This window comes from Otolemur garnettii, unplaced genomic scaffold, assembly GCF_000181295.1.
Source record: "Otolemur garnettii isolate 467f Iridium unplaced genomic scaffold, OtoGar3 scaffold00165, whole genome shotgun sequence".
NCBI classification, from domain to species: domain Eukaryota; kingdom Metazoa; phylum Chordata; class Mammalia; order Primates; family Galagidae; genus Otolemur; species Otolemur garnettii.
The window spans coordinates 3,866,513-3,882,177 of record NW_003852560.1 but is presented as its reverse complement, the minus strand read 5'-3'; the positions used below and the strand labels follow the sequence as shown (position 1 = coordinate 3,882,177).

At 37.2% G+C, this 15,665-nt stretch overlaps 1 protein-coding gene across 1 annotated transcript in view; it reads left to right on the top strand.

The window, feature by feature from the left end:
- RYR2 (ryanodine receptor 2) overlaps positions 1-15,665 on the top strand; it is a gene marked incomplete at its 5' end in the record, with an annotated part of 583,561 nt that overhangs the window by 70,737 nt on the left and 497,159 nt on the right. Inside the window, one exon of the mRNA XM_023519246.1 lies at positions 11,767-11,871. Coding sequence (XP_023375014.1) covers positions 11,767-11,871 — 105 coding nt within the window. The remainder of the gene's footprint in view (positions 1-11,766; positions 11,872-15,665) is intronic.

The following is a 15,665-nucleotide window of genomic DNA, read 5'->3' as shown; positions in this document are numbered from 1 at the left end:
AAAAAAAAATAGGAGCAGAGGCTTCTGGATGTTAAAATGGCTTAATCAACTGGCTTCAATCATGCAGGTTTTACATGGTAATACCAAGAAGGAGGGTTTACTGTGGCTTATATAGTCCTAAATTATTGGTTGCCATTCAATTATAAGGTATTGGCATGTTTCACTGGGTTTTGAGTGAGTCAGGCAAATATATCTGTGGAAGGCAAATGGTTGGACGGAAACCTTTTGGTTAACTGAAGTTGGAAACCTAATTGCTTAACATATCCTTTCCAGTGCCAGCAAAGACAGATGCTGCTTCGTGGTTATTCCTAAGAATTTTCTCCTTTTAGATTACGTAATGCTTGTCAGGCAGAGGGGAAAAGCGACCAGTTTGTACTTTAAAAAGATGAAAAGGTGCATTGCCATGCTTCCAGCTTAAAGTTTAAATACCCTAATGAAATTGCTGTTGTCTCTGTATATAAAAGCATTATTAACCTCCTGTCTGCTTGCTTTGGGCACTGTTCTGGTAGCCCCAATAGACATGTAGCTAGATGGAATACATTTCCCCCGATTTAATTTTTCATGATGAGTAAATGTCTTATGTCATATGTAAGAGGCAGCCAGGTAACCAGGCTAAGCTCCAGTTTTAGTTTAAGTCATAGTAATGGCAAGCAAAGTTCTTTCACGTTGAAGCTCTAAAAAGTAACTTTCTCAGTGATAAGACTTAAGCAAAACCAAGTTAAGACAGAGGAAAAGATAATTTTCAAATGCTCATGAATTGGTACTTTTATGTGTTTATGGAATGTTAAATTGCCTGCTGAGCCTGATGTTAGGAGTTGTTTGATTTGAGACCGTTCATTCACTAGATCTTTGATTAATGAACGAGACCTTTTATTTTCCGGTGATAATTTATCAAAAATAAAGGCGTGGCATAAATGCTATAGTGGTTATCACTGTAGAAACCTCCATGTTATTTGAAGAAATATACATCTCCATTAAGAAATACTTGACCATTTATGTTTCTTTTTCTAATTTCAGATGGATACAAGGATACAATTAGGTTACATTGTTTACATTAGTTAGGTAAAGTCCAAGTTGTAGCTGAACCCTTCACCCAGGAGGTGTGCCATGTACCCCCAAATCATGCGAGAACTTGCCAGTTCTTCTCCCTCTTCTCCCCCATGTGAATTCAGTTACATTTTTCTCTTACGTGGGTGTGTAGTTATTCATCTGCTGGTTTCATATTAGTATTTAATACATGGGGTGCTTGCTTTTGTTTTCTTGTGACACTTCACTCAGGAGGTTGTTCTCCTGTAGAGATAAGCACCCCATGCTCAGACATGGCAGTTCGCTTCAATGTGCTCCCCCAGGAGAATGATTCTGAGAAAGATTTTTTCAAAGATTGAGCTTCTGCACCTGCCTATAGATATGCAGAAATATGCAGAAAGCCTCTCGGAAAAGAGATCTGAAGAGTCAGTCCGGGGTGGCAGCTGGAAGCTCCAACACATGTCCTCAAGCGTTGGGTTCTGTTCTGTCTTCTTCCTTCATTAACATTATAATCTCTAGTTTCGGTTTGGGCCAGCAAAAACAGATAGTCAGTCTCCTTTATGTTTTTACTCTAAACAACATCAATTGTATATGTGTTCCTCAGGCTTCACACTGAATTGTAATCTTAATGGTAGCTTCCTAATGTTACTTCACTTCTTTGTATCTGTGTTGAATTCTTACTGAATGTTTGAAAGTATATAAGATAATCAGTAAAGTCAGGTCTGGTCACTGACCTGAGCGAGTCTCCACCTCCCTTCAAATCAATCATCGCGTTTGCAGTTCCTTTTCCCTGCCTCTCCGATCAGAGGCTCCGAGAACACTTTCATTCTGCAAAGCCATCCAGGTAAATACAAAAGATGTGAAACTAAACAGACAGCACTACAAAGCTCCCATTTGTGTTGTTTCAAATTTCCCTGGAAGGGGCAAACAGTGGTTTTTACTGTCTCAGCCTTTCTGTTACACTGGGGCACGGTGGGGGAAGTGGGGTACAGAGAGAGAGAGAGTGCACATGATAAAGATGAGTCACAAGAAAATGGGGAGTCTGGGAGAGGCAAGAATTGCCTTTGAGGACGGCAGGCGTGATTCTTCCTGCTAACTCCCACTATCTAGAAAAAATATCAGTAGCAGGCCTGTTCTGTGCAAAACTGATTTCCCTTGACAGGATTAATTGATTTCAAACCTATGTGGTTTTCAAGGATCTTTAAAAAATGTGAGAGATTATAGCAATCCATACTGTAACAATTTCATCAAAGGTAGGCATGAAACCTTTAGATACACCTGTAATGTCAACTTTCAAATGTTACTGTAAAGTGCCTTTTCTTGACAACACTAGGACGTTTTTTGGTGTTCTGAGCAGGTGCATAATTACAGGTGTGTGTTTCCAAATACTATATCTCTAAAGTAGAATCCATGTAAGAACCAGTGTTAAGAAATGAGTGGTGCTTCCTAAAAGCCACATATGGGGAGAAATTACAATATGCAAGGCTAATGACAGTGGCTCACTTAATTGAACTCTTGCTGTGTTCTTGACACTGTGAGAAGCTCTCTGCACATATTTTCTCAACAACCTTATGAGAAGGGTATAAAATTATTATCCCATTTTTCAGGGAAGAAAATGAAAGACTAGAAAAGTTAATCGCTAGTAAGAAATAGGGCCAGAATTTTTGTGTAGGTGGTCTCTTTATAGAATCATGCTTTAACCTATTAGCATATGCTGGTTCTGAAGCATATCCTAATGAAATATACATCTCCAGTTAACATTGGTCTGATGTCGGCTCAACGGTGTGCTGGAAATAGCTCTTACAGGTTGCTAAGAGTTGATTGTCAACTATTTTGGAATTTTGTGAGCTGATTTGTAAACTTTGATACTTTGAAATCAGCAGCAATTGGAGCATTTACAGCACAGAAACGGACAAAGACTACAAATCGAGGCATTTTATAAAAGTCAGCTCATTAGTTCACCATTATGAAACAGTACCCTCTCTACACTATCTCTTTTTCAAAGTGTAGCTGACAAGTCCTCACATTTTAAATGGGTATGAATGAAATAAACACTTGCATGAACAGATTTTTTTCAGTAGCATTTGGATTAATCTCAAGAGGCGAGACTATACTTACTATAGTTAGAAGTTAGAAAATTAAATTCAAGAGCATGCATTCTTAAATTTCATCCTGGGAGAGTCCCTTTCCTAGCTGCCAGTCTTTCATCTGAGTCATTTCAGAAGAAAGCCCTTGTGCGGCCATCTGCAGGTGTAATAGCAGTTAATTGGGCTCAGCTGTGGCAGGGCCCCTTGACTACTGGCTGAGATTGTCTGAGGAGGAGTGGAGACTAATTGGTTTGGAAGCACAGACACCCCACTCACCATAGGAGGATGGAGGGATCCAGGGAAGGAAGGTTGATTAAAAAACAAAACAAAGCATGGGTGGCAGAAAAGTTTGTGAGGAGCGAGTAAGCTCTGTGGCCTGATTCTAGGCTTTGTTTATCCATGGGACAATTTTAATTTTAATTCTGGAACTCTAGGACATAATTTTTCCTTGAAACCATCAATTTAGGCTGCTGGTGAAAAATCATTCCATTGGTAGTGGTTCAATTTTATAAATCCTTAAAACAGAATAAATTGTCATTTGAGTGCATTGCATCAGCTTATCCAATTTATGCTCCTAATTTTTTTAATGAAGAAGACGTAAATTGCTTGCATTCTGTGTTTAATGCATCTATCATGTTCTTCAGTTATGAATTTCCTCCTCTGAGCATTCCTCCATAACTAGCTGGATTACATAATTGATTCCACTTATCTCAAGGAAAAGCACATGTGATTAATAACATGGACTTCTCTGTAGCTGGCTGATCAGTTCTTACCCTCCTTGGTAGTTACTTTCTGAGATTTTCAGAATTAATGGAGCATTGATTGGAGTAGAAGTTTAAGGGAAAGAAGGTAAGGAGGAAAGAATAGATGATGAGAAGGCAATGGATATACGCTCAGAACAGGAGTCAAATTACCATACCCCGAGTTAGAGGCAAAATGCGCCATCCAACTTGAATCACATGAAGTAATTATTATCTTTGTGGATAAAGAGAAGCCTGTGGAAATGAATATTTTATACCACTTCTATTTTTTATTTGCTTAACTTTAATATTAATTTGAAGCAAGTATTATTTTTCTGTCTTTTAAATTTTTCTTTTTCTTAAATCATCAGGCCATTTGATGGGTTAGAAGTGAATGCTTGAGAGTCAGAGAAATCTCAGTTTTAATCCTGGCTTAAAAATTTTCCAACTGATGGAGCCCGAGGCTGCTGCAGAGCCCGGGACCAGCACTGTTGCTCCGGCTGGCCTGGAGGTTCCTGTGTGTGGGAGGAGGGTGTGCCTGGCTCCAGATGGCCCTGCTCCCACAGTCCTGCTGCCCCTGCTGGCCGCTGGGCTCCGGTGCCAGGAGCAGGCCCAGACTACCGACCTGAGGGCCACCCTGAAGACCATCCTGAGTGGCGTCCGCCTGCGTGAATGCAGCTGTGACCTCCTAGCAGGCGAGGCTGGGCTCTGCCAGTATAAGCGCAGGGGTAGATCTAAACCTTCCCTCCACCCCCCGTTGTGGTTACAAACCCACTTGCTACCTGGATGTGGCTCCCACTGTTTGGTGTTCATGTTGATGTTGTCATCCCCTCCCTGACAAAGTGCCACAACCAACACGACAGGTGCAATGAGACCCATCCGTGGCAAAAGCAACAACGACCGTGTCGAGGGATTCCAGTGTTGCCTCTCCAAGACCTGCCGAAATGTGCTGAAGACCCAGGGCTAGCTCAGTGTGTTCAGGCCCGTGAAACAACTGCCGGGCTCTAGTTTGACATTTAGGCTGTAAACCGTACCTGGACGGTCACCAAGCTGCACACAGGTGTCATTATGAAGAAAACAACAGATCTTTAAAGAAGATACTGACAGCTGGTGACAGCTGAGGATGGAAGAACTTAACCTTTGACCAAGAACAAATGCTTGGAACTATGGGAAATTCATTGCTGAGAAGTGTTATTTGTTTACTAGGAAGTTTTAAATCCACATTTATGCCTGAAAGAAACTGAATTTATTATTTCTATTTTAATTACACATAATTTGTTGTTTCTCTGTAGTCCATTGAGCCTGTAAATAAGTCACGCTTCTATCAGGACTAGTTATAAGGACAAGGTTTCCAAGTCTGTTTCTCTTGTAAAGGTGACACCATCAGCTGATCACCTCTCAGGGAACAGACCCAGGGGGTTTCTAGGTATTATGTAACATGCCTAGAAGGTGACGTGGACAAGGTTCAGAAGCATAGCTACTTCCCTTTTTTTTTTTTTTTTTTTTTTTTTATTGAATGGTAACTGTGTACATTGATGCACTTTGGGGAGACAGCCCTCAGAATGGGAGAAGATTTTTGCAGGTTATATCTCTGACAAAGGTTTAATAACTAGAATCCATAGAGAACTAAAACGTATTAGCAAGAAGAAAACGAGTGATCCCATCTCAGGGTGGGCAAGGGACTTGGAGAGAAATTTCTCTGAAGAAGATCGGCGCACGGCCTACAGATATATGAAAAAGTGCTCACCATCCTTAATCATCAGAGAAATGCAAATCAAAACTACTTTGAGATATCACCTAACTCCAGTAAGATTAGCCCATATCGCTACTTCCCTTTTATGGGCCACTCATAACACAAAGGTCTAAATTGGAATAAAGATGGATTTAATGAAACAAATGAAAAGTTATTCAACAAACACAGTAGTGCACTATTTACTGTTATACTTTCGTGTTTATTTCCTAGCCCTTGTTCCTTGTGGTAGATGCTGGGATATTTTTAAAAGACTGTAACTATTTTTTTTTTTTCAGTTTTTGGCCAGAGCCAGGTTTGAACCTGCCACCTCCAGTATATGGGGCTGGCGCCCAACTCCTTTGAGCCACAGGCAATGCCCAAGACTATAAACTTTTACTAATTGTGGTCTTCATAAAAGTTGTTCTTGAAAAAAATTTTTTTCCCAACTCTGACATTGGAAAAGTAGACTGATTCTTTATTTTCTTTGTATACTTTTTTTTTATTTTTGTGGATTTATGGGAAGTACAAATGGTTTTTTGATACACAGGTGAATTATATAGTGGTGAAATCAGGGCTTTTAGTGTATGTATTACCTGAATAGTATACATTGTACCTGATAAGCGATTTTTGATCCCTCAGCTCCTCCCATCATCCCCATTCTGAAACTCCACAGTCCATTGTACCATTCTGTGGGACCATGAGCACCCATCATTTAGCTCACAGTCCCATCCAGGTTGCTGCAAAATACATTATTTCATTCTTTTTTTTTTTTATATAGCGTAATAATCCATGCTGAGTGTGTGTGCACATGTGTGTCTACACATATACATATATATAAACATATACTACATTTTCCTTCTCCTCTCATGAATTGATGGGCACTTAGGTTGATTCTGTGTCTTTGCAATTGTGAATTGTGCTGTGATAAACATGTAAGTGCCTGTGTCTTTTTGATACAATGACTTCTTTTCCCCTGGATAAGTATGCATTAGTGGGATTCCTGTACTGAATGAGGTCTATGTTTAGTTTTTGGAGGAATCTCCTTGTTATTTTTCCAACCAAAAGTGTGTAAGTGTTCTCTTTTCACAGCATCTCCACCAGTATCTTTTTTTGTTGTTTTTAATTTTAAAGTATGGACATTCTGACTGGTCAGGTCGCATCTCATTGTGGCTTTAATGTACACTTTTCTGATGATTAGTGATATTGAACATTTTTTCATATGTCTGTTGGTTATTTGTTTGTCTTCTTTTGGAGAATGTCCATTCATGTCTTTTGCCCACATTTTAATGAGGTTATTTGTTTTTTTCTTGCTGATTAGTTGAGTTCCTTGTAGATTTCTAAATGTTAGTCATTTGTCAGATGTATATCCTATTAACATTTTCTCTCATTTTGTAGGTTGTCTGTTTACACTGTTGATTATTTCTTTTGCTATGAAAAAACTTTTTAGTTTAACTAAGTCCACCACTTATTTATTTTTGTTTTTCTTGTGTTTGCTTTGAGGGTCTCGGTTATAAATTCTTTGCCTAAGCCAACATCCAGAAGAGTTCTCCTACGTTTGCTTCTAGCATATTTATGGTTTCTAGTTTTATATTTAATTCTTTGATCCATCATGAGGTAATTTTTATGTATGGTGAGAAATAGGGATCCAGTTTAATTTTTCTTTTTTATTTTATTTATTTATTTATTTTTAGGTAGACGTCATTGCTTCCTTTTTATTTATTTATTTTTATTTATTTTTTGAATCATAGCAGTGTACATTAATACTATCATGGGGTACAGTGTACTGTTTCTGTATACAATTTGAAATATTTTCATCTAACTGGTTAATATAGCCTTCATGTCTTTTTCTTAGTTATTGTGTTAAGACATTTATATTCTACAATTAGGGAGATTCACATGTACCCTTATAGGATGAACCATAGGTTGGTGGGATCACACCTAATTTTTCTACACGTGGAAAATTTCTTCCAATTTTCCCACCATCATTTGATGATTAGTACCTCCTTTCCTCTGTGTGCGAGTTTTTGTCTGCTTTGTTGAATTCAGTTGGCTGTAGGTATATGGTTTTGTTCCTAGGTGCTCTATTCTGTTATATTGATCTGTATGTCTGCTTTTATACTTATGTTATTTTGATTACTATAGCCTTGTAGTATAATTTGCAGTCAGACAGTATGATGCTTCCAGATTTGTTCATTTTGCTTAGGATTGTTTTGACTATTTGAGCTCTTTGTTGATTCCATGTGAACTGTAGGATTATTTTTTTTCTAATTCTGTAAAAAATTATGTTGAAATTTTGATGAGCATTTTATTAAATAAGTCATTTGGGAAGTATGGACATGTTAACAATATTAATTCTTCCAATCCACAAACATGGGATAATTTTCCATTTGTTTGTATCAGCAGTGATTTCTTTCACTAGTATTTTGTAGCTCTCCTTGTAGAGATATTTCACCTCCTTGGTTATGCCTAGATAGCTTTTTATTTTTTGTAGCTATTGTAAATGGGATAGAGTTCTTGATTTCACTCTCAGCTTGTCTGTTATTAGTGTATAAAAATGCTGCTAATTTGAGTACATTGATTTTGTAACTGGAGCCTTTACTGAACTTATTTATCAATCCTAGAAGTCTTTTGGAGGAATATTTAGGATTTTCTCAATATAAGATCATATCATCAGTAAACGGAGATAGTTTGACCTTTTCTTTTCTGCTTTGGATCCCTTTTATTTCTTTCTCTTGTCTGAATGCTCTGGCTAGAGGTTCCAGTGCTATATTGAATAGAGGTGTTGAAAATGGGCATCCTTGTCTTATACCAGTTTTTTGGGAGAATGCTTTTATTTTCCCCTCATTTAGTATGATGTTGGCTATGGGTTTGTCACATACAGCTTTTGTTATTTTGAGGTTTTTTTTTCTGTATCTAATTTGTTAAGGGTTTATATCACGATGGGTGCTAATTTTATTGAATGCTTTCCTACCAAAATGATCATATGGCTTTTGCTTTTAATTGTGTATATTTTCCTACTGAGATGATCATATGGTTTTTGCTTTTAATCATGTGGTGAACTACACAGATTGATTTGTGTATGTTGAACCATCTTTGCATTTCTAGGGTGAAACCCATTTGTTCATGGTAAAAATACTTTTTTGATGTGATTGGATTAATTTTGGTAGTAGTATGTTGAAGATTTTGGCATTTGTGTTCATGGGGAATATTGGTTTGTAGTTTTCCCTTTTAGTTGCATCCTTTCCTGGTTGGGATCAGGGTGATACTGCCACTATTAAAAGAACTAGGGAGGATTATTTCTTCTTAATGTTATGGAACAGTTTCAGTAAGATAGTTGCCATTTTTTTTTTTTTTTTTTTTTTTTGTAGGTTTGGTATAATTCAGGTGTGAATTTCTCTGGTTCTGGACTTTTGTTTTTGGGAGGGTTTTTTTTTTTTTAATACTATTTTAGTCTTGCTGCTTCTTATTATTCTGTTCAGGATTTTTTCCTGATTTAAGCTTGGGAGATTGTGTGTTTCCAAACATCTATTTCCTCTATATTTTCTAGGTTTTTGTGTGAAAGAATGTTCACTGTGGTCTTTGATCATTTGTATGTCTGAGGTGTCAGTTGTAGTGTCTCCATTTCATTTCTGATTGAGCTAATTTGTACCTCTGTCTTTTCTTGGTTAATCTAGGTAGTGGTCATTGATTTTGTTTATCTTTTCAGAGAACCAGCTTTCTGTTTCATCAATCCTATGTATTGGTTTTTGGTTTCAATTTTGCTTAGTTCTTCTTTGATCTTTGTTATTTCTTGTTTTCTGCTTGCTTTGTTCTTGATTTTGTAGCTCCCTGCAAGAGTGATATTAGTTGTTAATTTATGATCCTTCTATCCTTTTGATGTAGGCATTCAGTACTATGAATTTTCTTGCTAGCACTACTTTTCCTGTATCCCAGACATTTTGGTAGTTTGTGTAGCCATTATGATTCGGCTAACTTTTTTATGAACTTTTTGTCTTGATTTCTTCATTGGCCCAAGATTCTTCCACAGTACATTGTTTCATTTCCATCTATGCATATATTTTGGAGTGTTATCTAACTTTATTCCACTGTAATCTGAGAATATACATGATATGATTTTGAGTTTTTTAAATTTGCTGAGACTTCTTTTGTGGTCCCACTTAAGGTCTACCTTGGAAAATGTTCACTGTGCTGTTTAGAAGAATGTCTATTCTGTGTTTTGGAGGTAGAATTTTCTGTAAATATCTGTTGGGTTTCCCTTCCCTGGCCAGGGTAGGGAGAAGGAGGTGAAGGCCCCAAATAGTGAGTAGCTGGTTCCCTGTTTCTTTTTGTCCCATGGGCCCCCCTCTGGAGTGCTGTACTCTTCTCTTGGGTGGAAGTGGCACGCCATGGTTTCCTCAGAACCCACCAGTCCACCAAGGCTGCTGCAGTCTGAGTGGGTGCTGGGGAGTGCTGGCTGTGGATTCAATGATATCAAGACCCAGGGGCTGAGATTCCCAGGTTGAGACAGCTGCAAAAACCAAAACACTGTTTGTGGGTGAGAGGAGGGCAATGGGTGGCACTTTCTATGTAGAACACAGGTATAGTAGGCAGAGTACTGTTGGGGGTATCTCCTCCACTTGTGCTTGAGAACAGAAGTTGTTATGTCTACAGCATTGTGTGGCTGGATAAGGGGAGGGTTCTTTCTCCACCTCCCTTTCTATCTTTCAACTTCCAAACTGGTCTTTTGCCGTCAGCCCCTGGCCACAGAAGATCTCCTGAGCCCTCTCCTTATCCAGTTTTGGTGCCTCCTGTTGCTTTTCTGGTGACTCTTAGGGTCTCTCCTAGATGATCTGTTCAAAATATGAGAATCTGCTTACTTCTCTGGGTCTTCTCCATGGAGGAGGCACATACTACCTGCGCCCAGTCAACCAGCTTGATCCAACTTGTCTGTTTTCTTGTTCACCCAGTCTTTTAACAGTTATAAATTTGTTCATTCAAAGATGTCACTGAAAGAGTAAAAATGCAAGATGCAGACTGGAAGGTATTTGTAACATTTGCATTAATCATAGCAAGAATTTTTTTTGTATTGATGGCACAAGAATTCTGTTACAATGTTTGCATTTGTTAGGTAAAGTCCCTCTTATAATTATGTCCTGCCCCCAAGAGGTGCGTCCTTGAGCCTAACATTGTGCCCATTTAGTGGGAACACCCCCATCCACCTCCCTTCTCCCCACACTCTCATTCTTCTACCTCTTACTTTAATTAATTTGAGTTTTTTTCTTATGTGGGTGTGTATTAGATTGTCTACTGGCTTCATATCAAAATTGAATACATTGCATTCTTCTCCAATCTTGTGATAATTTACTAAGAAGAATGTGTTCTAAGGTTAATACAAAAAGTGTAATGTCTCCATCTTTTAATGGCTAAACAATATTCCATGATATACATATAGCATAGCTTGTTAATCCATTCCTGGGTTGGTGGGCATTTAGGTTTTTTCTACATTTTGGCGATTGTAAATTGAGCTGTGATAAACAGTCTAGCACAAGTGTCCTTATGATAGAAGGATTTTTCTTGGGCGGGTAGGTCCCTAGTAATGAGATTGCAGGATCAAAAGGGAGGTCTAATTTGAGCTCTTTGAGGACTCTCTATACTTCCTTCCAAAGTGATTTTATTAGTCTGCAGTCCCACCAGCAGTGTAAAAGTGTTCCCTTCTCTCCACACCCACGCCAGCATCTGCAGCTTCTTTGAGACTTTGTGATGTGGGCTGTTCCTTACTGGGATTAGGTTATATTACAGGGTAGTTTTGATTTGCATTTCTCTGATGAACAGGGACAATGAGCATTTTTTCCAAATGTTTGTGAGCCATTCCTCAGTCTTCGTCATAGAAGTTTCTGTTCATATCTCTTGCCCAGTGCACACAGTCTTGGTAATAATCCCTGTTGTAGGTGACCATAGGACTTACAGATAAAGTTCCCAGTGCAATGCACATCAGAGTAAGCATTCAGGTGTTTTTATCTGTGATTTAAAAAGTGTGATAAATGTGAGCAGTAATGACAGTGTATCTTGATTTAGCAGCTCCTGGGAGAGAGTTGATAAATATACTTTTTTTCTAAGAAGGAAATCAAAGTCTACTGAGTCTACTCTGTCTGGATGCTGGGTGATGAATACATTGCTAATGGTTTTCTCTCTTTCTGTGCAGAATGTCCCCCCAGACCTCTCCATCTGTACCTTTGTGCTGGAACAGTCCCTCTCTGTCCGGGCCCTGCAGGAGATGCTGGCTAACACGATGGAGAAATCGGAAGGGGCAAGTACTCAATTTGTGTAGACTTGCAGTACTTTAATGAACTTAGCCGCTGTATGAACAATTTCTTTCACAGGTATTGGAGACTTTCTTTTTGCTGAAAGATGTCAACGCCTTTTACAGGTGGTTTCCTTAGGTTTGACTTTCTGCTTTATCCTGCAGATCTGTGATGTCTTAAAAACTTTATAAAACTACCCAACCTTGATATGATCTGTGTCACTAAGCCTCATGCACGTGTCTGTGGTTTAAAACAGACCTTTCTCTGAGCATTTGTGTGTCTCCTTACATTTTTAGATGTGTTATGTTACTATTTTAACTAATTGCTTTATGCATGGCTATTTGTCATTAATATTTTATTTTAATATTTTATTTTCAAATGCTTCTAACCATGTGACTATGTTCTAAGCTTCCTTATGACAAGTAAAATTTCATGGCACTGTTACATATTTTAAGTATCAAAATTACAGTGATAGGGATTTAGTCAATTGCAATTTTACAAATAGCTAATCATTTTCTTCTGAAAATTGAAATTCTCATGCTATCTTCTAATGCAGATCTTTCTCTTTAACAGCCTATTGTGTATTTTAATTATTTTCTGTGAGACTTGCTATGACTTATTTCTGGTCTGTTACCCATTCATAACCAATTCATTGATGTTTAGAATAAAGCAGGAGGATGTAAGGTCAAATTTCTGTTCTCTGGTAGGTTTCTTTCCTTTTTTTTTTTTTGGTATTATCATTATTATATGCTTTAATACATTATAGCATTTCTAGAACTGAAACGGAAAATTTTATTTTTCCATTACTGGTCTATAGATTCCCATTTTTTTAATCACTGTGCCAGGCTAGATCAGTCAAGAGATTGAAAAAAATGATAATACATGAGCAAGTGTCCATAGAAATGAATGATCAATTATGATGTGACATTATTTTCATCAGTCTTGTAGTTTTATAGATTTTAGTGTGATGCAGTTTAGGACTTTAGTTTGTGCATTAATTCTATATAAATTTAATTTTTAACAGTAAACTATGAACTATGGAGGAGAAACTTTAGTGATTTTTATTTGATGTTAAACTAACAGCTTATTTTACAAAAGTTTCAAATATGATGTATATTCATCTTTCCAGGTCATTTTTGATTATATAAAAGTTGAAAATTCCTATATTCAAACATAATGAAGTTTCTTTTGAAATTTCTGTTCTTTCACACGAAGTGTTTAGGGTAGGTTTAAATTAAGAAAGAGTAAAAAATTCTCAACTCAGCAAACTTAGTTTCTACCCAAAATAACTTCTGATTTTTCAGCATCACGGAGTCGTATCAACTTTGAAATGCAAATCGGTCTTTACAAAGAAAAGTCATTTTTCTTTTGCATTAGTGTAGAGAAAAGTGTACATTGCTATTTCACCTATCTTTGTAGATACCAGCTTAGGACTATATTGCCATACATTTAATTTTTGTATTGCTAACCTTTATTTTTTATTAAATCATAAACACATAGATCATGTATACATTAATGCATTTATGGGGTACAATGTGCTGATTTCATATAGAATTAGGAATGCTTACATCACCCTGGTTAATATATACCTCATCTCATTTACTTAGTTATTATGTTAAGACATTTATACTCTATACTTAATAGATCCAAAATGTACCCTTGGATTATGCACCATTGGTGTGATCCCACCATTCACCCTCCCCTCGATATGACCTCCCCCTCCCCACCCATTCCCCCCGCCTCCCTCCTTCATCTTGGGCTATAGTTGTGATCTATTCTTCATATGAAAGTGTGAGTGATTGTAAATTGGTTTCATAATAGTACTGAGTACATGGGATTTTTTTTTCTTAACCTGCTTTTTCTAAATGTCACAACTTTGGGAAGATCTTTTGTCTCCCTATAGCCATGAGGTTAGACTAGGCAAGATTTAAAGTTGCTGTGCATATGGGAAGTAATTTGAAACACTGTTTTGGGGTTTATATTTTTAAGATACTTATTAGGTAGACATTCTGGACCCTTTCAATATTTTTATTTAGTTGAATTGAGTTTCCAATGATTCTCTTTCTAGAAAGTTTCCATCAGAAATGAAGTAGTAATTTATATGACATGTGAAACGCTGTTTTACAAAGTCAAGCGTAGCTACCCTGAGACATTAAGTAGGAAACATAACTTGAAAAGAATCTGGTACAGGAAAGAAGTATATTTAATGGAGCTGAATCTCACTTTGAGCTATGAGTAACTTTTAGAAGGAAACCACTGTCAAATAGCTCAACAGGGTACTGTAGTTTAGAGGAAATGGAAAGGTTCTCCATTAGACTGATGAGTAGTTTTGATTATACCCAGGCATGATATTCAAATTATTTAACAGTTAATTTGGCTCAGGTACAAGTTCATCAGAGTAGCACCCATCCACGGTGCTGGGGGAAGGTTCCTGAAGATCTCTGTTACATTTATATATTTGGGGATGGCCTACATAACTCCAAGGATATCCTGGAGTATTCCTGGGACAGTTAGGGAGCCCTCTCGTGACGTGGAGCAGCCAGCGCTACCACAAAGGGTAGAGATGTCTTCCACCTGAACGACCATTTTGGTTATAAAGAGTGCGGGCTCACTAAATACGTTCTGAGGATATGTGATCAGTGGATGTTGCTGACACTTATGGGAATCAAGTCTTCTGGACACCAAGTGTCTCCACATCATCTTTTCTAGTGGTCCATATATCACTAGTGGTCCACATCATTGTACTTTGGTACGATATATGGTTTGTATGATATCTTATAATATCTCCTTTGGACTCATTATGGAACTCTAATGGCACATCTTTTTGTCAAGCAGATTGTCCCCTCTAAAAAACAACAACAAACAAACAAAATAATATTGAATTGAATATTGAATAAATTTGATTTTAAGCCTTTATTTAGATTAACCTAGTGTGTATAATGTAATGATACAGTTCTAATCTATTAAGAATAGAATGTGAACGTCTTACCAGAACAAATACATAAGAGAGGAGATTGTTATGTTAATCAGTTAGATGTAAGCATTCCACATTGTATATCAAATCAGCACATTGTACCTCATAAATAAATGCATTAGTGTACACAGTTATGATTTAATAAAGAAAAACAAAAACGATTTTTGGTCATGTGGATATATTCCTACGGGTAATTGGTGGGACCTCACCTATGGTGCATATTACAAGAGTACATGTCAAATCTATTAAGAGTAGAGTATAAATGCCTTAACACAATAATTAAGTGAGGTGAAGGTTGTGGTAACCAGTTTGATGTAAGCATGCCAAAGTGTATATAAAATCAGCACATTATACCCCATAATGGACACAGTTATGATTTAATAAAAAAGGAAAAGAACAAATAGAAAAAAAGTCATTTAATATAAGCTTTTTGAACATTTATAAGAAAACTGATATCTTATAAAGACTTTACAGCTAGAAAGAAAATACTGTCCTATGTGAGTTTGTGACTACAGGGATAGAAAAGCCATTGTAGTACATTTTGATATTTGTCATCACAGCAGTGTATGTATTTATAATGTTAGTGTGAAGAAGGGATTAGGTGATTCCTTTAAATGCTTTTTGGACTTTTTAGGAATCATTTCCAAAATATTCATATTAAAACTAAAAATCATTTCAAATTTTTTCCAAGGAACAATTGATCTCATTATACTATTTAAAAAAATTCTAATGGAAGAGCGGCACCTGTGGCTCAGAGGAGTAGGGTGCTGGCCCCATATGCTGGAGGTGGCGGGTTCAAACCCAGCCCTGGCCAAAAACTGCAAA